Raw genomic sequence first — 23,631 nt, 5'->3', positions numbered from 1 at the left:
ATCCTTGCAAAGCCTTGTGTTTCACATTTTCCCCCTCCTTTCTCCCTTCCTTAGATGGCAAGGAATTCAATATATGTTAAACGTGTAATTCCTCTATACATATTTCTACAAATATCTTGCTGCACAGGAAAAATCAGATCAAAAAGAAAAAAATGAGAAAGAAAACAAAAAGCAAGCAAACAACAACAAAAATGGTGAAAATGCTGTGTTGTGATCCACCCTCAGTTCCCACAGTTCTCTCTCTAGGTGCAGACGGCTCTCTGCATCACAAGACCATTGGAACTGGCCTGAATCATCTCATTGTTGGAAAGAGCCACGTCCATCAGAATTGATCATCGTATAATCTTGTTGCTCTTTACGACGTTCTCTTGGTTCTCATCACTTCACTCAGCATCAGTTTAGGTGAGTTTCTCCAGTCCTCTCTGTATTCATCCTGCTGATCCTTTCTTACAGAACAATAATATTCCATCACATTCCTATACCACAATTTATTCAGCCATTCCCCAAGTGATGGGCGTTCACTCAATTTCCAGTTTCTAGACACTACAAAAAGGGCTGACACTGGGTTCTAAGGGTCCTCCCAGCTCTGATCTCCTGGGTTCTAAGGGTCCTCCCAGCTCTGACCTCCCGGGTTCTAAGGGTCCTCCCAGTCCTGACATTTCGTATTCTAAGGACCCTCTCAGCTCCAAGGCACTGTGAGCCCATTCACAGCATCATGCAAAGATCCCTCATCTCAATTCAGAGACTCTGGGGCAGAGTATCTGGGTTCTGCTCATAATCATCTGTGTCACGTTGGTGGACTCCCTTCCCTCTTCTAGACCTAGTTCCCCCCTGTGTATAATGAAGGAGAAGTTCCATATTACTTCTAGCCCCCCTCCCCCATGATTCTGTGGAGTCATTGGTCTGGGGGACCTTTGCTGTTTTGGGCTCAGCTTGAGAAGCTGAGAAGCTCTAGACAAGGAGCTCAGGTGGCCTCTGACCTGGCCGAGCCCATTGACGCTTTGCCTTCTGGAGGAGGCTGGGGCGCCCTGAGCCAGGCTGGGGAGCACCTAGCCGGACCCTGGGCTTCCTACTTCCAGCTCCTTCCCTCCATACCCAGAGTAACTGGCATGTCCTGTTCAGGTTGACTTGTCAAGGACATTCTAAATAGCCACTGTAAACTCCCCGGGCTGGGGAGGGGGGCAGGGGGGAGAGGCTGATTGGTGGAGCTCACACCTGGCCAGGTGCAGCTGAGCCGGAGGGAGAGACTCCGAGCAGAGGGAGAACCTGCGCCGCCACAGGAGGACGAGGGTGAGTTGGTCAGAGGGGAGCCTTTGGGAGCGGGGGGCCCAGTGACCATGGACCCTGAGGAAGCCTGGATCCGGTGCGGAGCCCCTGGGGACGGGGGTGGGCGGGCGTGTGAAGTGGTCCAGGGAACAGCTCCGGCGAGGGCAGGGGCCGGGACCAGGGTCTGGCTTTGCTGGGTCCAGCTGAGCCATCTTGGACCCGTCCCTCTGGGTGTCCTCCCTAAAGTGAGGGAGCTGGCCCAGGGCAGGTCGGGCTCCCTTCTCGGGGTGATTCCTGTCATTCTACTCTGGAACAAGCCCCCTCTCTGTAGGGGGCCGAGGGAGCCGCGGGCCAGTCCTAGGCCGGACTTGTCCTGCACTGTGCGCACACAATACACACACCAAACACATATACACTACACACACACACACACACACACACACACACACACACACACCCCTTCCCCCATCTCCCTTCCCACTCTGAGCCCTCCCCCAGACATGATCCAGCTTCTTTGGAGCCAGACTTGAATCCGGCCTCTGGAGGAAGGGCTCAGAACCTCTTAGAACCGAGCCTGAACCCAAAGCGCTCGTAGAGTTGAGCTGTTCCCACCCGCGTGTTAGCTCACTGGGGCCGGGGCACAGCAGGGGCCCGATGCTGACTTTCAGGCTGGGGAGGGGCTGAGTGGGTGCTGGGGTGCAATGGGGGGGAGCCCAGAAGAAGGCCCAGAGGGAGGGGCTGGGCTGCCCCCCAGGGTCCGCCTGTCTCTCCAAGCAGGGTCAGTGATGGAGGATCTGGTGGGACTCCATGAGGGCGCTGCGGGGGAGCCCGTGGCCTTGCAGGAGCTATGGGGTCCCTGCCCCAGGACCCAGCGCCGAATCAGAGGTGAGAGGCCCCTGCGGGCGGGGGGGGGGGAGCCAGGGGGCAGCCTCAGGGGCTGTCTGGGCCCGGCCTCTCCCCCAGCTTGCCTGTCTCTGACCCGCCCCCTGCAGCTTCTTCTCTTCCCTGCTGCCTTTTTTAGCGGCCTCCTTCTCTCTCTGAGACCACCTCACCCCCTAAAAATAGCCCCTCCCTTAGGACTCCGAGTGTGATCTCAGCCCCTGAGCTGCTCAGACGGGCAGGCTGCCAGGCTCCTTTCGTCTGCCCCCAGCACGGTCACTGCCTAGCATCGCCTGGGAATGGGAGAAGCGGCTCTCCTCACTCCCCGTGCTGCTGCCAGTGAGAGGAGGGAGGGCCCAGAGAAGGCCGGGCAGAGGGCTCCGCACTGGGGCTCAGGGCTATTGTCCTGGACATTGGAGCTGCATGGAGACAGATGAGGCTCCCAACTACTTGGCGAAGCTCAGGGACAGGCAGGAGTTGGAGCCGGGCCTTGGGGAGTGGGCACAGGCTCCCGGGTCTCCTGCTTGGCCTCCAGGGCCCTATCACTCCATCCCTGTGCCCCTAGGGACCCCGGGGCTCTTGGGCTTCTCTGCCGGCTCTTAGCACTAGGGTGGCAGGAGATACATGACAACGGGAGCTGGCACTGAGGGCCTGCCTCCCTCTCCCTCACCGGGCTATAAATACCCACCCCAGCAATTCTCTGGGAGGCGGGGCACAAGTAGCTGGCTGCACTGGTCTCCATGCAACCAGAACCCCGTGGCTGGCTGGGCACAGCCCCTCCTCCTCTGCCCTGCCACCTTCTCCAGCCTGGCAGCGCGCCTTCTTCCAGTTCTAACTCCCCTCATTCACGCTCGCTGGCTCTCCCGGACCTGAGGCTGTGGAGAAATCTGCCCTGGCATGGTGCCCACTGCTGTGCCACCTTCCCCTGGCAGGATGCCTCACTACACTGTTGGCTTTCCCCAGCAATACCCCCTGGTCCTTCTCACCCGAGACCAACAATGCCCTGAGGTGGTCCTGACCTTCTCCCCTGGCTCGACTTCATTCCCAAGCCAGCCCGGGCCAGGCCTTCCAACAGCCCCCCAGCCCCTGGACCTTCTGACCTTTGCCCACGACGCTTCCATTTTGGCAGGTTTCCTGGAGAGAGTGAAGAGACAGCTCTTCCGGGTGGGCGAAGACTGGTATTTCTTGGTTGGCCTAGGAGTGCTCATGGCTATCATCAGCTTCACCATGAACTTTGCTGTTTCCAGGGTCGTCCATGGTAACTATGGGCACTGCCAGCCTCAGCAGCCCTGCCCACTTATAGCTTTGGAACCAAGGGGAGGTCTTGGCCCAGAGCATCAGCAATACCAGTGTGTTGCCTGGCATGAGGCAAAGTACTATGTCCCCTTCACATCACTGCCTACCCCGTATTCTTCTTCCCTTTTTCTGTCTCCCTATGGGAAATCCTCCCCATTCCCTACCAGAGACAGAAGATGTAAGGAATCACAAGGGCTGTGTAAGAATTATTAGAGCTTCAGAATCCCTTAGAACGCAGAATGTCAGAGCTGGGAGGGCCTTAGAACCCAGGAGGTCAGAGCTGGGAGGGCCTTAGAACCCGGGAGGTCAGAGCTGGGAGGGCCCTTAGAACCCAGGAATATAGCATATCAGTAACCACTCTTGTCTGACTGGGTACAGTCTATGTATGTATGCTGGGGATTGGAGATGGGCTGTTGTTAGTTTTAGTTCTGGATGCCAGATGACAGGAGGAATTATGACAAATCTGATCACATTTAGAGGAGTGCAATCAGGGTGGTCCTGATCATGGGAGAAGAGTTTTGAGTTTCCTGAGGAACTAGAATTGTGAAGCTTAGGAAAAAAAAGATTTCAGGAGGACACGGTCATTGTCTGCAAGTATTTTAAGAATTGTCCACGGAAAAGGGATTCAATTTGTTCTGTTTGGTCCCAAAGGGCAGAACATATTTGCAAGTGGTTGGAACTTCTTTGAAGCCAATGTTTACCCAATGTAAGAAAACTTTTTAACAACCAGGGGTGTTCCAAAGCACAAGGAGCAGCCAAGGGGAGGGTGAGCAGGGAAGTCTTCAGATAAAGACTGGTCAGCCACTTGGTCAAGGAGGTCATGGGGGAAATTTCTCTTTGGGAAGGGATTGACTAAATAAGTCCCAGTCAATGGAGACACTCCATAAACTTAGAATAATGTATAAGTCATCTAACACCTCCATTTTACGGAGGGAAAAAACCTAGACAAGTAAAGTCTCTCTCAGAGTCATTGGCAAACACCCCCATCTTGAATGGGAAGCTTACCATACCGTCTGGTTTCCGCCCCAATCCCAACCATCTCCTCTCCTCGGTGACTCTTAACCCAACTCACCCACTCAAGCCAGGAGCTTAGGGGCCCTTCTATAAACAATATCAGACAGGGCATCTTCCCAAACTACGTTTGAGCTGGCAAAGCCTTTTGGTCTACAACCCCCATGATCCTCTCTTAGCACACATGTGGCTGTATCGAGAAATCGGCGACAACCACCTTCTCCGCTACCTCTCTTGGACTGTGTATCCCATAGCCTTGGTCTCCTTCTCCACTGGATTTTCCCAGAGCATCACCCCTTTTTCTGGAGGTAAGAACCATGGCCTGAGGTACCTTTTTCTGGGGAAAAAGATAATAACAGGAATAGGTAATTTTCCCATAGCATTCTCAGGCTTTGCGAAATGCTTTCTTTATAATAACTCTGTGAAAGAAGATTTTGCAAGGGTCAATGCTGAAAAATTACCCATGCATATATTTTGTAAATAAAAAGTTATAATAAAAAAATTTTTTAAAAAAAACTGTGAAGAAGGCAGAAAAAACTTTGGGTTTTTTTAAAATAGAACAGAAAACTGAGGCTCAGGGAGGATTCGTGGTTTACCCATGGTAATGCAGTGAATAACTGTTCAAGCTAGTATCTCTATTCATGTGTCTTGATTTTAGGCCCAATTCAGTTCGTGTTCTTTCCTATCCCATGCTATCCTTCCTTGGGTAGTATCTTGAATTTCTGTGTTGATTTATAGTTTCTAAGTGGTGTTCAAATACTTCATCTCAATGAAGGAGATCATAGAGATATTTATCTCCATTTTATAGATGGGGAAATAGACTCAGAGAGGCAGGGGTTGGGGTAGGACAGGGAGAATCGCCCATAAGATCTTTTATGGAACCAATAGACTAGAATTCAGCTCTCTTGACTTCCTTTACATACAACTATTTCACCTGTCATGGTGACCAAGGTGATATTCTGGCTTAGGTGTGACATAAGAAGGGCACAGAAATGAAGGAGGCTTATTGGTAGCTGCCTATGAGGGAAGCCCTAAAATCAGAATCAAAACCTAGCTCTGGCATTTATCTGGGTGATCCTGGGCAAGGCATTTACCTCTCTGAGCCTCAGTTTCTTTGTCTATGAACTGAGGAATTCTGGATGATAGGATCATAGCTATCAATCTCAAAGGAACCTCAGAGGCTATGTGATCTAACCCCTCATTTTACAATTGAAAAAAACTGAGCCCCAGAATGGTCAAGTAGAAGCAGCATTTGAATTCATGTCCTTGGATTCCAGAGGCCATATCACACAACCTTCTTGGGATTATGGGTTGGGGTGTGTGTGTGTGTGTGTGTGTGTGTGTGTGTGTGTGTGAGAGAGAGAGAGAGAGAGAGAGAGAGAGAGAGAGAGAGAGAGAGGAGAGAGAGAGAGAGAAGAAGAGAGAGAGAGAGACAGGAGAGAGAGAGAGAGAGAGACAGAAGAGAGAGAGAGAGAGACAGAAGAGAGAGAGAGAGAGAGACAGAGAGAGAGAGAGAGAGACAGAAGAGAGAGAGAGAGAGAGAGACAGAAGAGAGAGAGAGAGAGAAAGAAAGGGGGGGGAGGGAAATTAGCAGATACCAACTTCAGCCCTGCCAGTTTTTGCTTCATGTCCATGATCAGTAGATAGGAGATTGCACTTATTGATCCTCAAGTGGTCCAATAACATCACCTGACTCTCTTCTCAAATTCTCTCGGCTATTAGGCTCCGGAATCTCAGAATTGAAGGTCATTTTATCTGGCGTAGTCCTGGAAGATTACTTAGACATTAAGAACTTTGGGGCCAAAGTTGTGGGCCTCACCTGTACCCTGGCATGTGGTAGCACCATCTTTCTCGGCAAAGTGGTATGTGCCCCTAAGGTTCAAGGGATAGGGATGGATGGGGGGTAGGAATAATTTCTATGCCCCTGGGATGAGATGCTTGGCCAGAGGGACACACCTGCCTGGCTGTGCTCATCCACTCTTCTTCTTCCCAGGGCCCCTTCACACATATTTGCTGCATGATTGCCTCCTACATGGGCAAGGTGCGCATTTCAGCCCTTGGAGAGTATGAGGTAAGGTCTGGGGCTTTGGGTGGTGCAATGCTCATCCTCTCAGGGGGTTGGCTCTCTTCTCCAGAAATCCCAGGGATCTGGCTGAAGAGTCTGGGGAAGATGGGGGCAGTAGGAGGGTGCAGGGTAACTGCTGACCATATTACTCTGAGGTCCTGCCCAGCTCTGATAGTCTATGTTCTAAAGATTCTCCCAGCTCCGACACTCCATCTGCTAACGTGCCCCTAGCTTTGACATTTTGTATTCTAAGGCCCTTCCCCCTCTGACATTCTGGGTTCTAAGGGACCTTCCACCTCTGACATTCTGGGTTCTAAGGGCCCTCCCAGTTCTGACATTCTGTGTTCTAAGAAGCCTCCCAACTCTGACATTCTAGGTTTTAAAGGCCCTTCCTATTTTGGATACCCTTTCTTCTAAGACCCCTCTCAGCTCTGACATTCTTTATTCTTTTTTTAATATTTTATTTTATTTTATTTTATTTCATAATAACTTTATATTGACAGAATCCATGCCAGGGTAATTTTTTTACAACATTATCCCTTGCACTCACTTCTGTTCCGATTTTTCCCCTCCCTCCCTCCACCCCCTCCCCTAGATGGCAAGCAGTCCTATATTGACATTCTTTATTCTAAGGGTCCTTCCTGATCTGCCATTTTATATTCTAAAGTTCTCTGACATTCTGTGCTCTATACTCTAACATCCTCCTAAATTCTGACATTCTGTCTTTTAAGGTTTTTTTTTCTGCCTGGATATTCATCATTCTAAATCCCCTTTTGTCATTGTTGTTCAGTCACCGAGTCATGTCCGAGTCTTTGTGACCCCACACCAGACCCTGCTCTCCTCTACTTTCTCCCAAAGTCTTTCCAAATTCTTGTTCAATGCTTCTATGACACTTTCCATCCATCTCATCTTCTGCTGTCCCCTTCTCCTTTTTGCCATTTATCTTTCCCAGTGAGTTTTCCCCAATGAGTTCTGCCTTCTCAATATGTGGCCAAAGTATTTTAGTTTCCGCTTCAGTATAGAAGTCTGGTTTTAAATAATTCTTGCAAGCTAGGGTGAGGACATGCAGAACCGGGGGATGTCTGGAAGCAAGGAAAGGGATTGGACCCCCAGGTCCCAAGGTCTGTCTCTCTTTCCAGAACAAGATCAAGCAGAATGAGCTGTTGGTGGCGGCAGCAGCAGTGGGGGTGGCCACTGTTTTTGGGGCACCCTTCAGTGGTGAGACCTGGAAGTGGGGGAGGGATGGAAGAACAAAGATCTGTCCTCTCCAACCCCTGGAACTTTTCCTTACTCCAAGCCCCCTCCTCTCCCACATGCATGGTTTTCCTGACTACCTTGGAATGGGCATTCACTCAAATTCCTGCTCCTATCCTGTTGCTCAGGCTTCTGGGAGTTGTGTCCTGGTTAAGTCAACCTACTAAAGAATTATGTGCTTCTTAAGTACATGCCTTATGTCCAAACTTTTGCATGAGACAGAAAAAATAAAATTGAGGTCCCTTCCCCTGAAGTGTTTAGGATCTAACTGGGGAGCGTGACAAGAAAGTCACGGGGAAGCAAGGTAAGATGGTATTAGGACTAATGTTCTATTAGAACATTAGGGGCAGTGAGGGGACACGTAATGCATAGAGCACTGGACCTGGAGTCTGGAGGACTCATCTTCCTGAGTTCAAATCCAGTTAAGACACTAGCTGTGTAATCCTGGGCAAGTCATTTCACCCTCTTTGCCTCAGTTTCCTTATCTGTCAAATGAGCTGGAGAAGAAAATGGCAAAGCTGTGTGATTCTAGGAAGTCACTTTATCCTGTTTGCCTCAACTTACTAGCAAGTCATTTCCCACTGCTTGCCTCAGTTTCCTTATCTGTCAACTGAGCTGGAGAAGGAAATAGCAAAGCATCCCAATATCTTTGCCAAGAAAACTTCAAATGGGAAATTAGAACGGGACACAAAATTAGGTAGTTCAGACTCTTAAGAGCTTTAGAAATGCAAAAAATAATGACTAAGGCCCACTGCTATTGCCCTTTGCAAAGCAATCTCCCCATGTGTGTGGTATTAATGGTAAAAGGATTTTTATGTCCATCTTACAGATGAGGAGGCTGAGGTCCAGAGTATCCAAATTTGACTGGGTTCAAAATGTGATTTGTCTCTCTAGGTCTCAGTTTCTTCATCTGTAAAATGATAGGGTTGGATTTGATGATCTCCAAGGTCCCTTCTAACTCTAGATCTGTGACTTCATCATTCAAGTCTCTATTGTATACCTGCAGGCTCAGGGTTCTGAGCAGGGGTCACTTAGAGAGGGCTCCCCAGAGAAGGTAGGGTTTGAGCCAGTTTAAGTCCTACATTCTACCTTTGCCACCTTTTTTGATCAGGGACAGGAAGTAAGGGAAGGGAGGTTTCTCCTTCTCCTCGTAGCTGGGAACTTCAGCTGGGGGTGGGGGTAGGTGCTCATGGCTGCGAACTCCAGCTTGAAGTGGGGGATAATTAGCAACTATCAGGCCTGGAGGAGAGGCTGGACTGAGGCTCTTATAGTCACCCCTTCCCCTCCGACAGGGGTCCTGTTCAGCATCGAGGTCATGTCCTCCCACTTCGCTGTCTGGGATTACTGGAGGGGCTTTTTCTCTGCGGTCTGCGGGGCCTTCATGTTCCGGCTCTTGGCTGTCTTCAACAGCGAACAAGGTGAGTGGAATCTCAGCATTCTCCTACAGGATATCAGGAAAATAGACTCTAGGGCTCCATGTTTGTGATTGGGGGAGGGGTTTCTGCTCTGCAGGACCTTCTTTAAGCAAGTGGAAGAGGGATTTTACTTGGTTTTTCATGGCCCCAGAAGGTAGAACCAGAGCCAGAATGAATGGGAGTGACAAAGAGGCCCACTGAGGCTGGATATCAGGAACAATGTCTTACCCATTGGGGTTGGCTGGCTCCAAGAGGCTGCCTTGTAGAAGGCAGGTAGTGAATTCCTCATCCTTAGAGCTCTTCAAGCAGAGACCAAACATAACCACTTGTTTAGGATATAGTAGAAGGGTTTTAGTTATTTAAGTTGAATTAAATACACTCTAAGGTAACATCCCTCTTGGACTCAGAAAGAGTCATTTTCCTCAATTCAAAACCAGCCTTAAATACTTAGTAATTGTGTGTTCCTGGTGGGCCAGTCACTTTACCCTGTTTACCTCAGTTTCCTCATTTGTAAAATGATCTGGAGAAGGAAATGGAAAATCACTCCAGTATCTCTGCCAAGAAAATCTCAAAAGGAATCACAGTCAGACAGGACTGAAAAAGAATGAGTTTCCTTCCAGCTTTGAGATTCTATGATTTTATAGGAACAGTAGGACACAAGGTCATTAGGGTCAAGATATATTAGGCTTTGAATGTCAGGTTAAGAGTTTTTGGAGACTTCATGTTGGGCAAGGAGATACCCTTGCAGGGGCTTGAGAAGTTGGGGTGTAAGGACAGGGTATATAGTAAGCTAAAGATCTGATGTGCAATTCCTTTTACACAATCTTTTTCCCTAGAGACCATCACCTCCCTCTTCAAGACTAGATTCCGAGTAGATATACCTTTTGATCTACCAGAAATCTTCTTCTTTGTACTGCTTGGGTGAGTAGGTACAAACAGACCCAGAAAGATGAATGAGTCCTGGGAGAGGCTCAGATAGGCTTTCCCATTTTTGGGGTGCTCCTGGCGTGCATGTCCCCCTTTCCTCCTGGGGAGAACAGCACTATGAACCCCAGGCTCTACAGATACAAGGAGACAGTAGTCCTGCTGACTTATTTCTGGGGTCCCTGGGCAGGGGGATATCAAGGGGATCTGTGCTGGAACTCAGGGTTCCTCTTGCCCACTCTTTCCAGATTTGTCTGCGGGATCATGAGCTGTGCCTACCTCTTCGGCCATCGTCGATTTGTGATGTTCGTTCGAACAAACTGCATCACCAAAAATCTGCTTGCAACAGAGTATGAACAAGAAATGAGGAACTGGCGAGAGTTGGGGGGCTGGTGTTTCTTGCTACAACTCTTCCTGAGCTCCCATCAGCTAAACTGGGCCCCCTTCCCTGGTTCTGAGCCCCTAGCCCTGATGGACAAATCCTTGCACCAAGGGCTAGCCCATCAATCAATCAATCAACATTTATTCAGCATCTACAAAACTTAAATACAAATTTAAATACTTAAATACAATGCTTAAATATTTCATGAGAGAACAGAACTCATTGGAATAGATGCTAATGGGAAAAAGTGAAGGCAAAAGAGAAGGCAGAGGATAAGATGGATATAGTGTCATGGAAGCAACTAATATGAGCCTGGACAGACTTTGGGAGATAGTGGAGGAGAGCAGGGTCTAGTGTGCTGTGGTCCTGAGGCTCACAAAGAATACAACATGGCTGAACCACTGAACAACCACAAAAGCACCTACTATATTCCAGGCCCTATATGAAATTCTGGGGATTCAAAGAAGCAAAAAGTCCCTTGTCCTTAAGAAGCTTCCATTTAATGGAAGAAGAGATCAAGGAGAGGGATCTGGTAATTGGGGTGAGGTGGGAAAAAGTTAGTCAGTTAACAAGCATTTATTAAGTGTGCCAAACTTTGGGCTTAGAGCCAGAGTTCCTGCCTTCAGGGAGCTTACATTCAAATGAGAGTTGGGCTATGGAGAGATAATAAGTAGCTTCTGGGTAGATGTGGATCTATAAAGAGCCTCTATGATAAGAGGGCCCTGAATTCCCAGAAGCCCTCTCTGGCCCCTAAATAGGGGATAGAATGGAATAATTTTGGCTATCTTTCTCTCCCTTCCAGCAAGCCTCTGTACGCAGCCCTGGTGGCACTAATTCTGGCCTCCATCACCTACCCACACAGCCTGGGACGATTTATGGCTTCTAGGGTAAGAGGGAAATGAGGGGGGCAGAGTTAGGTCCCCTCAATCTAAGTATAGTGCTTCCTTTATTCTACTATCTACTATATATATATATGTATTATATATATATATAATTCACTCGAGCCCTTTATTACACAATATAAGCCCTCAAGGCACCAACTATACCACCTAGGGAATGCTAAGTGCCAGGAACAGGGAAGAGAAGCAAGGTTTTATTTTTCCTTTTGGTCTGATTTTTCTTATACAACATGACAAATATGGAAATATGTTTAAAAGTATTGTACATATGTAATCAATATCAGATTGCTTTGCTGTCTCCGGGAGAGGGAGGTTAGGAAGGAGGGAGAAGAAATTAGAACACAAAGTTTGACAAAAATGAATGTTGAAAATTATCTTTATATGTATTTGGAAAGCTAAAATACCATTAAAAAAGGAAAAAAAAAGATATAGAAAAAAAGGAAGAGGAGGAAATAAGCATTGATTAAGCACCTACTATATGCCAGGCATGATGTACAGCCCTTTATAAATCTTATTTAATTTGATCCTTTTAATGACCCCATGAAGTAAGTGCTTTTATTATCTTTGTTTTAAAATTGAGGAAACTGAGGTAGACAGAGGTGAAGGGACTTTTTTTAGGACTTTTAGTGTCTGAGGCTGGATTTGAACTCAGGGCTTCCTGACTCAGGACCAGAGCTCTATTCATGTACTGCCAGCTGCTTCTGTCTATGAGGAGCAGAGATTGGTCCGATAGTTTGGGAAGGGTCAGCCAGTGTGGGCAGGGGTCATGGGGAAGTTTCCCTGGATGAGTAGGGGGAGAGAGAAAGAAAGAGCGCCTTGGGGAGAGCAGGGAGGGACTTCCATAAATATTATTATTCCCATCTCTATCCCCAGCTGTCTATGAATTTGTACCTGAATTCACTGTTTGACAACCAGTCTTGGGCTCTGCTATCCCGGAACTCCTCTCCTGAATGGCCCCCAGAGGTGGACCCCAACAACCTCTGGTTTGAATGGTACCACCCCCAGTTTACCATTTTTGGCACCCTCACCTTCTTCCTGGTCATGAAGGTGAGTGTTCCCCGTCGGCCCCGGAAGCCTCCTTGTCACCTTCTCTAACCCGGCCGTGTCCCCCTCTTCCTTCCCTGACCTGCTTCGCCTGCTGCTGCTGAGGCTTTAGCTGGGCCGGCCTGGAGGAAAGAGCTCAGACTCTGGAGCCAGAAGACCTGGCTTAAGACCCCCGCTCTGACGCCCAATCCCTGTGTGAAGGGAGGAAAGCTACTTTATTGTCCAGACTTCCTTTCCTCATCCATAATCCCTGGACCTCTTGCAGTAGCATCTTGCAGGGCTCCTGTCAGTGATGATCTTCTGAGAGACCTTTTGCCTCCACGTGGGTGCCCTTGTTCCTTTTATTCCCAGGCCTTTTGAAAGGGACTACCTCCCTTGGGCGGTCCCCGCTCCAGCCATCTGTGTCTTGGCTCCCTTCGCCACCCTTTATCTGGCCAGCACCAGCCCGAGCTCCCCCCCCTCACACAGCCCTCTCTCCCTCCCTCCTTCACATATCTTATCTGCTGGGCCTCCTCCTGGGGCCTGCCCTGACCCGGGCCCTGGCTCTGCCCATAGTTCTGGATGCTGATTCTCGCCACCACAATACCTATGCCAGCCGGATACTTCATGCCCGTATTTATCTATGGTGAGTCTGAACCAGAGGTGGTTGGGATTCTATGATCCTTAACTAGCAAAGCTGCTCCTTCCACGCCCAGAATATGTGGTAGAGACCCGGGACTTGGTAATGGCCGCCTGCCGGATGCCCTGAAGCCATTCGCTCAGCAAATCCTGGCAGAATATAGTATGAGGAATGGGCACTGAAGCTCCAGAAGCTAATGTGACTTAGCTCATGATAAGGGAGGCAAAGGATCCAGAACGAGGAAGGTTGATAAGTCCCCATACATCCTGTCCTGGGCAAGACACTCTTCAGTTCTGGGCACCAGAGAAAACATTGTCAAGATGGAGCACATAAAGGAAAAGGCGTCCAGGATGAGGACATGAGGACAGAGAGGACAGGAAAAAGTGGAAAATTGGGAAGTTGTCGATCCCCTTCTCTGAAATCTTTAAGCAGAGACTGCTTGGCTCCTGAATGGGACCATTGTAGAAGGGACTCCTGCTCAGGCAGAATGGAATAGAGGCCCTGAATTTGTTATATTATTATATTTTATTATTAGATTAGATTCAATATTATAGGGCTCAGTTTCCCCGTCTGTAAAATGGCCCTCCGAGGTCTAAAGCCGAATTTATATTTCTCTGATTCTGAGGACCAGAGCTCCAGGAGGTTTCTGAATGAGAGTGTTCTGCTCTGTAATTTTATCTTAAGGACAGTTTGGGCACATAGAAAGACTTCAAGGCCTTTTGGGCAGTAGAGCAGACCCCACCTCACTTCTCACCCTTCTACTCTTTGCCAGGAGCTGCCATGGGACGAATTTTTGGAGAGATCCTGGCGGTCATCTTCCCAGAGGGCATCAAGACGGATGATGGGGTCATCAACACCATCCTCCCTGGTGCATATGCAGTGGCAGGTACATTTCTCTGGGTGATTAAAGAATGTTAACCATGGCTGAGCCTCTGGGCAGGGTCTGGCCCATGGCCAATCTTGCGCAAGGACAAAAGGCCTCCCCAGAGCTGCCCCCAGACTCGCTCTGACTTAGGCCTTTGGGTCCTGGGAAGGTTACAGCTGGAGGTCCCAGAAGGTAGAGAGGAGACTGGGTCGCAGGGGTCTGGGGCTAACTCCCAGCTCAGCCTGAAGTCTGTTCTCCCCCAACTCCTTGATAGGAGCTGCTGCTTTCTCGGGAGCGGTGACCCACACGATTTCCACGGCCCTGCTGGTCTTCGAGCTGACGGGCCAGTTCGTCCACGTGCTGCCCGTGCTGATGGCTGTGCTCGTGGCCAATGCGGTGTGCCAGAACTTCCAGCCCTCCTTCTATGACAATGGCATCATCCTGAAGAAGCTTCCCTACCTGCCCCGGGTCGTAGGACGCAAACTCAAGTGAGTCCTGACCCTCAGCAACTGAGTGGGGGGGAGGAGGAAGGCCCAGGACTCCTTCCGTGGAGCGGAGGCCCTGAGCTCTCTGCTGCTGACTAGCCATGCAGCCTGGAACCGTTTCCTTACCTGGGAAATGAGTGGATTGGACTAGAGAGATTAAAATCCCTTGCAGCTTTGGCACTATACTGCCAAATCCTGGCTGTGATGTTCTACCTTCTAAGGGTTTCTACCATTCTGACATTCTCTGTTACAAGGATCTTTCCAGCTCTGACATTCCATGTTCTAAGGGCCTTCCCAGCTCTGACATCCCGGGCTCTAAGGGCCCTCCCAGCTCTGACATCCCAGGTTCTAAGGGCCCTCCCAGTTCTGACATCCTGGTTCTAAGGGCCCTCCCAGCTCTGACATCCCGGGTTCTAAGGGCCCTCCCAGTTCTGACATCCTGGTTCTAAGGGCTCCCCCAGCTCTGACATCCTGGGTTCTAAGGTTCCTCCCAGCTCTGACATCCCGGGTTCTAAGGGCCCTCCCAGTTCTGACATCCTGGTTCTAAGGGCCCTCCCAGCTCTGACATCCCGGGTTCTAAGGGCCCTCCCAGCTCTGACATCCCGGGCTCTAAGGGACCTCCCAGCTCTGACATCCTGAATTCTAAGGGCCCTCCCAGCTCTGACATCCCGGGTTCTAAGGACCCTCCCAGCTCTGACATCCTGAGTTCTAAGGGCCCTCCCAGCTCTGACATCCTGTGTTCTAAGTCTTCTTCCAGCTCTGACCTCCTGGGTTCTAAGACTTCTTCCAGCTCTGACATTCTGGGTTCTAAGGGCCCTCCCAGCTCTGACCTCCTGGGTTCTAAGGGCCCTCCCAGCTCTGACCTCCTGGGTTCTAAGGGCCCTCCCAGCTCTGACCTCCTGGGTTCTAAGAGCCCTCCCAGCTCTGACATCCTGTGTTCTAAGTCTTCTTCCAGCTCTGACCTCCTGGGTTCTAAGGGCCCTCCCAGTTCTGACCTCCTGGGTTCTAAGGGCCCTCCCAGCTCTGACCTCCTAGGTTCTATTGATATTCTGTCCCATGGCAGCAAGATCTCCCTGCTCAGGAGATCTTTCCCTGCTTCTTCCCTGACTGGGTCTCCTTCTTCCACAGCTCCCACTGGGTGACTGCCGAACTCTTCATGAACCCCAATATCACCACCCTGGCTAAAGATTCTCCCCTGGATGAAGTGGTGAAAACTGTGACCTCCACAGAAGCTGCTGAATTCCCACTGGTGGAGAGTGAAGGTGACCTGTGGGGGGGGGGGAATGGGCTGGGCAAGATATTCCCCTTCCTTTCCCTCGATTCTTCTGTCTGGAGGAGAAAAGGCTGGGGAGGGAAGGAGGAGTATCTTTTATTAAGCACTTACTGTTTATAAGGCACCATGATCAACATTGGGCTCCAAAGGTAGAAAAGATACAACACTGACCCTGCCCACAAGGACTTCATGGCCTGATGGTGAGAAGGATAAATACCCATGTAACGATGATACCAGGGAGAGGAAGACGGAACGTAATGGAGAAGTCCAAATAGTGTAGCATGTTTAGCCAGAGGACCTGAATTCAAATCCCACCTGAGATGTCCTCATCGATCACTTAAGCTTCAATTTTCTCCTCAGTAAAATGAGGGCATTGGATTTCATGGCTTCTGGGGGCTCTTCCAGGTCCACATCTATGATTCTATGGTCCCATATCACTTAAGTTTCTTCAACCTCAGTTTCCCCCTCTGTAAAATGAGATGGTTGGACGTGCCTCTATATGACTGGTATGTCTGGTGACAAATAATATCACCCCACTGTGTAATAAGGAATTTGAAGAGGGAGAAATGACTTTTCCCCTAGTGGAGAAGGAGGTTGATCAGGGAAGGCTTCATGGAGGAGCACATGGTACTTGATTTGAACCTTGAAGGAAGGGAAGCATTTTCACAAATGGATATATGGACTTCATTCTAGTGTGGGATAGGCTAGCCAATGGGGTTAGTCTTACTTTGCTTGGCTCGTAATGGCAGGGGCAGGTAGGAGCACTGGATAGGGATAGAGACAGAGAGAGACAGATAGACATAAAGTCCACAAGAGCACATGAAAATGAGCTGGGAAAAGTAAGGAGAGACAAATCACCGAGGGCTTTGAATGCCAGGGTCAGGATTGCTTTGGGAGATTTTTGAGTAGATAATTAGAGGCTCACGGATTCAGAGATGGGAGAGGCCAGGGAAGTCCTCATTTTGTAGATGAGGTATCAATCTGAGATCACCAGAAGTACGGGGAGGTGGCAGGACTCACAGTTTGCCACCCAGAGAGCAGATCCAGGATCTGACCACAGGTTCACACTTCCCGATCATCCTTTGTTCTACGGTCCCAGAATGCCTCCCCAGTAGCTAACATTTCACATGGTGCTTTCAGGTTTGAAGAGGATCGTGGAGATTATCTCCTCAGTGGGATGAGGGATGATTCCAGAAGAGATAGAGGGGAAGCAGGAAAGCTGATTTAAAAAGGTTACAGCAAGAATCTTAGATGAATTCTACCTCAGCTGGGTGTCTATGAAAAATCTACATAACCTCTCCAAATTTGTTTTATTCACTCTAAAATGAAGAGATCAAAGGTAGCAAACTTCCAGTACTGGCTGACTGGGGCCAAATTAGATTCAAATATAATTAGGAAATATTTAATAAAAAAATAAAACTACAATAGAATTAGATAATGTTAATAAGTAGTTTTCTAAATCAACTTGCCCATTTGGGGATTTTTACATATTATTTAGTGGCCCCCATATCTATTTGAGTCCTCTAGGAATCCACAAGGTCCCTTCTAGCTCTGATATGCTGTGATTTTAAGTTAGGGCTAGTGGGGAGAAAGGAAGCATCTTGGGTCTTTCCACAAGGTCTCTCTCCTCTTTAATTCCCCACCTCTGGTTCACCCCTCCTCTAGCTGTTCTCCCGAAGCATGGCCCTGCACCCTGTTTCAGGATTGACCAGAATTCTCACTCCAACCAAATGCGCCTCTTTTCTCCCCCCTTTCCTTGGCTCAGAATCCCAGATCTTGGTGGGCATAATCCAGAGAGCCCAGCTGTTACCATTCCTCCAGGCGGAGCCAACCATCCAGACACCTGGACACCAGGTGGGTGAAGGTGTTGGAGGCAATGTCTAAGCCTGGCCAAGATAAGGGTGGTGGGAAGAGATATCCAAATTAATCATCTAAAAGAGGAAGTATAATGTGGAGAGAGGGAAGAAGAAAAGGTCAGGCTTGAGGGACTTGGGGAACTCCCCACTACAAATCCTGGGGAAGAAGGGGCTCAGACCTATATGGAGCAATAAGAAATCCTGCCCCCAAGTGGCAGCTTGTCCAAAAAATCTGCTAGGGGCAGACAGTGTGGCTTAGGACACACAGAGTTCTCAGTGGAGTCAGGAAGACTTTGATGTCTTTGGAAGTCAATCAATCTCTTTATCATCCAAACAATTTTCTAAGCTGCAAAGACTACAAAAATTCTGCCTTGATAGAAATTGTTCTTCACTAGGTGATTCATATATGATCAAATCTCAGGTTTGGAATGAAAGAAAGAAAAGAAAGAAGGAAGGAAAGAAGGAAAGGAAAAAAGAAAGAAAGAAGGAAAGAGAAAGAAAGAAGGAAAGGAAAGAAGGAGGAAGAAAGAAAGAAAAAAGGAAGGAAAGATGAAGGAAGAAAAGAAAGGAAGAAAAGAAAAAGAAAGAAGGAGGAAGGAAAAATGGGCAGGAGAAAGGAAAAAAAAGAAAGGAAGGAGGGAGGAATGAAGAAAGAAAAGAAAGAGAAAGAAAAAAGAAGAAGGGCTTGGAGAGGGAAGAAGAAAAGGAGAAAAAAAGGAAGGAAGGAAAAGAGGAAAGGAAGAATGAATGCAAAAAAAGAAGGAATAGAAAGAAAGAAGGGAAAGAAGGAGGGGAGGGAGGGAGAAAGGAGGGAAGAACACTCTACAATATCCTTTCTATCTAGTTTGATTGGGTCGGAGGTGGACATTCTGGGGGCTGCTCCCTTACCCCTCACTTTCTCACCCTCTCAGTGGCGTCTCCAGGATGTCCTGTCTGGGGGCTGCCCCGTGGAGCCTGTGACCCTACAGCTGTCACCTCAGACATCTTTGCACCAGGTAGGTAACTAGGCCCGTGCCAGGCAGAGAACAGGATGCTATGAAGAAGGGGCTTTCAGAGTGCAGACGAGAACTAAGTGAAGGCGCGAGTTGCCTTCCGGAGACTTACAAAGGATTTGGATTCAGGTCCAGCTCTGGCTTAGACATTTACTAGCCTTGTGGTTTGGGGCAAGCCTTCACTTCCTTGGTCCTCAGTTTCCCCATCTGTAAAGTGCAAGGAGTAAATTGGATGGATCTCTAGGGTCCGTTTCAATTTTAATTCATTTATTAACAAGCAGCTCCTATGTGCCAGGCACTATGCATTGGTGATATCAAGAAAAAAAATGAGATGAAATGAAACTGTCCCTGCCCTCAAGGAGCTTCCACTGCACTGGATCCTCGAGTTCCGATGTCTTGTGAATGTGCTGCCCCAGAGAGGGATTCAGTTTGGTTCAATGTAGATTCGAGGGTTTTTCCCCTTTCTTTTTCAAATGTTTCTTTTTTTAAGCCCAGAGACTACAATATTTCAGTTCCAAATTCTCTTTCCCGCCCACTCAATAAAAAGGTAAGAAAAATGAAACATTATAAATTTGAAGAAAAAAAGAAATCTACACGATAATTTTGTTGTATATTTGAAAGGAATAAGTTGTGCACAGTAGATTTGCAATTTCCTACGCAATCATTTTTTAATTGTACTATGTTATGGAAATGCTTGTTTTATTCCATAAATTAAAAATTAAATATAAAAATAAATAAATATAACAAATAAAGATTAAATATAATTTAAATAAATAAAATAAAAATAAAAACATAAATATAATTTAAAATTAAATATAATAAAAATTATAATAAATATAAATACATAAATTAATTTAAAAATAAATATAATTAAATATAATATAAATAAAAATTAAATATAAATAATAAATAAATAAAGATAATATAATAAAAATAAATATAATAAATAAACAAATAAAATTAAAAGTTTAATTTAAAATTTTTAAAATTAAAAACGATTTTTAATTATTAAAAATTTTGTATAGTCATACAACAAATTTCTGCACTAGCCACTTTTTTAAAAGCAAGAAAAAGAGAAAAAAATGTATTTCAATCTGTAGTTTGAATATCTCAGTTCTCTTTCTGGCAGTAGACAGTATGTTTTCCCATGAGTCCTTTGGAGTTGTGGTTGGTCATTGTGAAGATTCAGTTTGATGAAACATTTCCCTGTAAAGGGAAGTGGTGGCTCAGTGCATACAACCCTGGCCCTGGAGTCAGAAAAATCTGATTTCAAATGTGGCCCAGACACTTCCCATTTGTGTGATCCTGGGTAAATAACTTAACCCTCTGTTTGCCTCAGTTTCTTCATCTGTAAATTGGGTTTCAAAACAGCACTTACCTTCCAAGATTGTCATAAGGCTCATAAGATCCTTCTGAAGCACTTAGCACAGTGTCTGGTATAGTTACCACTTTATAAATATTAGTCATTATTATTATATAGCACTGGAACTGGAGTCAATAAGATGTGAGTTCAAATACAGCCTCAAACAAAGCTGTTTACCTCAGTTTCATCAACTGTAAACTAGGAATAATGTCTCTGAGGGTTGTTGTGAAAATCAAATGAAATATTGTTTACCTGGTATACAGTAAGTGCTATATAAATGTACATTCCCTTCCATGTTAAACTATAAAATCCTTGAAGGAAGGATCTGGGTTCTTTCATTTATATTTTCATCTCTAGCACCCAAAACAGTGCCAACCACATAGTACTTAATACATTAATTATAAATAAATCAAATAAATTATAAATTAATTGATTGAAATGCTGGCTCATTCAAGGTTCAAGGACTGGCATAAATTTGAAGGAGAATTCTACCTGTAAATAAAACTGTTAGAAGCCAAGGTCTGTTCTTTTTCTCCATGTACTGATCTGCCTACCTTCTTTTTTCATACTTCTTCATGTCCTTACCACCTAAGTCCCTGAAAGTTAGTCTCTCTTTTGTTGGCCTGGGAATCTTCTTGGAAAACATGGATCTAGTGGATTGAGCTTTTTTAGAGGAATCCCTTTAAATTCAAGGATCCCACTCAAGGCAAGAGTGGACAATCTCAATTGCACCAGAATCTCTTAGAGGAGAATCAGAGGTGTACCTCAGTTTGCTCATCTGTGAAGTGGGAATAATAATCTCTGCCCTGCCAGAGACACCTTGTGAGGAGGGGGAGGGCGTTTGGGGAGGCATGTGGTTAATTCTATGTATTGTCCCTGGTCTAGCATCAGCACAGGGAGAAGGCAGGAATAAGGAAAACTCATAGGACTGTATATGTAGTGCCAGAGATGCTAGAAATTATAATTAGTATTTATGTAATGCTTCACAAATACTATCAAATTTTACCTGACAACAATCCTTGAAAGTAGGTGCTATTATCCCCATTTTATAGATGAAGAACTAAGGCAGGAAGAAATGAAGTGACTTGCTCAGGACCATACAACTAGTAAGTGAGATTGGATTTGAACTCAGGTCCACTGCACTACCCAGCCATCTCACTTACCCTCCTTCCCCTCCCTACTCCGTATTGATTCCCCTCATCGATCTTGTAGATAACTTCTTATCTACATTAGCATGTGTTCTCAAGGGCAGGGGCACATTTTGCCTTTTTTTGTATGCCTAGGGCTTAGTACCGGTGCCCGGTACACAGTAGGTGCTCAATAATTGTTTGCTGACTGATTCGCCCAGAGTATCTTGACCTAGATCAGAAGTCTGTACACATTAGACTTTGAGGAGTCCCTTCAGCTTCCTGGGTCTGTCTCCCCTTCTATAAATGAGGAGAACATTAGCAATTAATTCCCTAAAGTCCCTTCCCAGCATCTTTGGAATTTACTTCCCAGTCTCCTAATTCCCTATAGCTGGGAAAAATCTTATGTGGGAGTGGTGTGGCCTCTGCTGGCCAATGTAGGAACTACAGGACAATGTGCTCTTTCCCGACCTCTCCATCCTCACCTCTTCAGGCTGGGGAAACTGAGGCACAATGCAAAGGAGGGTCTTGCCAAAGGGGACCCGAGAGTCCTTTCTCTTATAACACAGCCCCGTCTTGTTCAGCTCCCCCGTGGACCTATGCAAAATTCGTCTTTCCCGGACCCCTACCTTCCCCCCATCCTTTGCAGAACTGAATCCACCTCTCTCTCCCTCAGGTTCATCACCTCTTTGAACTCTTGAAAATGAGGAGAATCTTGGTGACGTCGATGGGTCGAGTGGTGGGCTTCATCTCCTGGGTGGAGGTACCAGGGGCGGGGAAGGGAGGGAGGGGCAGAGGTGGGCAGTGGTCTGAGACAATTCCAGGGGGTCATCTCGGGGCCCTGACTCATGGAGTTTCTCCGTCAGCTCCTTGTCCAAGGGGCAACACAGGTCCCAGGGGTTCCCAGGGAGGGGTAGAGATTTGGTTCTAAATTCTAGGTTCTAGACCAAGGAGCTCGGGGCCAGAAAGGCCCTGTTTTAATTTATGAGTAATCCGCCTCCACTCCCAATCAAAATAGACCAAGTTTCTTTTCTCCTCCAGCTGAAGAAGGCCATTGCTGATCTGGCGAACCCTCCGGCTCCTAAATAAGGCGGCGGTGGAGGAGAAGCCCACCAGCCCCGTCCTGCTGGCTCCATCCAGGAATCACCTATTGGGGGGCTACTAGCACTGCCTCTCTTGTGTTACTAAGGGCCCTGAGGCTCATTCCCTCACACAGCCCTCACCCCCAAGCCCACTCCCTTTTTTCAGGGGGAAAATTCTAGATCCAGAGGATTGTTGTATTCCTCAAAAGGCATCTTGCTCAATTCAGCGGATGGAAGCTCCTTGGAGGAGGGGTCATTGTCAATTTTGCCTTTAGAGCCCCTGTTCCTGGCATAATGCCACGTGCATGCTTAATAAATGCTCACTGAATTACACGGGGTCTCTTCATTTCTGTTAACTTTTGACACCCAGTTAGCATAAGGGATTTGATCCAAATCATGCGAAGTGGGAAGGAGCAGAAATCAGGATTTGAAGCCAGATCCCAGGATTTCCTTCATTGTCACATTCACTGTCCTTCAGATTCCAGGGGCAGCTTTAAACAGTTTTTTTTTTTTTTGGTCTTCCTGCAATAAGTTTGAGGTAAGAGCATTTCCTGCCCCAGTCCCCTAGGTGCAAAGGCCTGTCCAGGGCAGATCTATGCAGAAGATTGGCAAACGGACAGTGTTCTGGGAGCCTCTGCCCATTGGGCACCTCTGGTGCTCTGTCACCAGGAAGAGGAGCTGAGATGGGGCTCCGAAACCTATTCCTCTTTATCTCCCTTATAAAAAAGAGGGGCTTTCTCCATCCCCCACATGCCCGACATCCTATATAATAGCATGGCCCTATCATTGTCTTCTTCCCCAAATCCTGTGTTGAAGGAACCTTAAACTAAAATCCTGGGTTTCTGCCATTTTTCATTTCAGCAGAATAAATCTTGAAAGACGGAACCTTCTTTATTGTATTTCCCAGCAGACGGATCACCCTCATATAAGCAAACTTTTTGTCCCTTTTCTGCTGCTAGTCCCAATAGGTGAAAGTAAAATGGGGCTAACAAGTGGTGTCCATGGTGTAGCTCATACACAAGTAAATAAAGCCTCAGCTAGTTCCTCAACTAGATTTTTCTTTGTTTTCCTTTCCTTCCTTCTTTCTTTCCTTCCTTCTTTCCTTCCTTCCTTCCTTCCTTCCTTCCTTCCTTCCTTCCTTCCTTCCTTCCTTCCTTCCTTCCTTCCTTCCTTCCTTCCTTCCTTCCTTCCTTCCTTCCTTCCTTCCTTTCCTTTTTCCCTCCCTTCCCTCCTTCCTCCCTCCTTTCTCTTTCTCTCTCTCTCTCTCTCTCTCTCTCTCTCTCTCTCTCTCTCTATCTCTCTCTCTCTCTCTCTCTCCTTCCTTCCTTTCCCACTTCCTTCCTTCCTTTCCCCTTCCCTCCTTCCTTCCCCCCTTTCCTCCCTCCCTCCTTCCTTCCCCCCTTCCCTCCCTCCCTCCTTCCTTCCCTTTTGCTTTCTTTCTTTCATTATTTCTTTTTGCTGAGGGAATTGGGGTTAAGTGACTTGCCTAGGGTGACAGAGCTAGGAAGTGTTAAGTGTCTGAGGTTATATTTGA

General features: G+C 47.3%; 1 protein-coding gene across 2 annotated transcripts; it reads left to right on the top strand.

Moving 5' to 3' along the window:
• The first annotated feature begins 2,036 nt into the window (after positions 1-2,036).
• On the top strand, positions 2,037-22,430 carry LOC127555828 (chloride channel protein ClC-Ka-like). Of its 2 annotated transcripts, XM_051988484.1 has the most exons (19): positions 2,037-2,151; positions 3,275-3,403; positions 4,632-4,760; positions 6,175-6,314; positions 6,446-6,523; positions 7,657-7,735; positions 9,064-9,189; positions 10,023-10,107; positions 10,359-10,460; positions 11,295-11,379; positions 12,265-12,438; positions 12,991-13,060; positions 13,827-13,940; positions 14,194-14,407; positions 15,533-15,666; positions 17,443-17,531; positions 18,445-18,528; positions 21,692-21,778; positions 22,057-22,430. In XM_051988484.1, exons 1-19 carry the CDS (start codon positions 2,052-2,054, stop codon positions 22,102-22,104), a joined length of 2,067 nt encoding a protein of 688 aa, XP_051844444.1. In that variant the 5' UTR covers positions 2,037-2,051; the 3' UTR covers positions 22,105-22,430. The 2 variants fall into 2 exon arrangements, with proteins under 2 accessions (XP_051844444.1, XP_051844445.1); XM_051988485.1 differs by lacking the exons at positions 21,692-21,778; positions 22,057-22,430 and adding an exon at positions 19,016-19,170.
• Positions 22,431-23,631: the final 1,201 nt, after the last annotated feature.

Source organism: Antechinus flavipes, chromosome 3, assembly GCF_016432865.1.
Source record: "Antechinus flavipes isolate AdamAnt ecotype Samford, QLD, Australia chromosome 3, AdamAnt_v2, whole genome shotgun sequence".
Taxonomy (NCBI): domain Eukaryota; kingdom Metazoa; phylum Chordata; class Mammalia; order Dasyuromorphia; family Dasyuridae; genus Antechinus; species Antechinus flavipes.
This window is presented reverse-complemented; position numbering and strand designations above follow the sequence as displayed.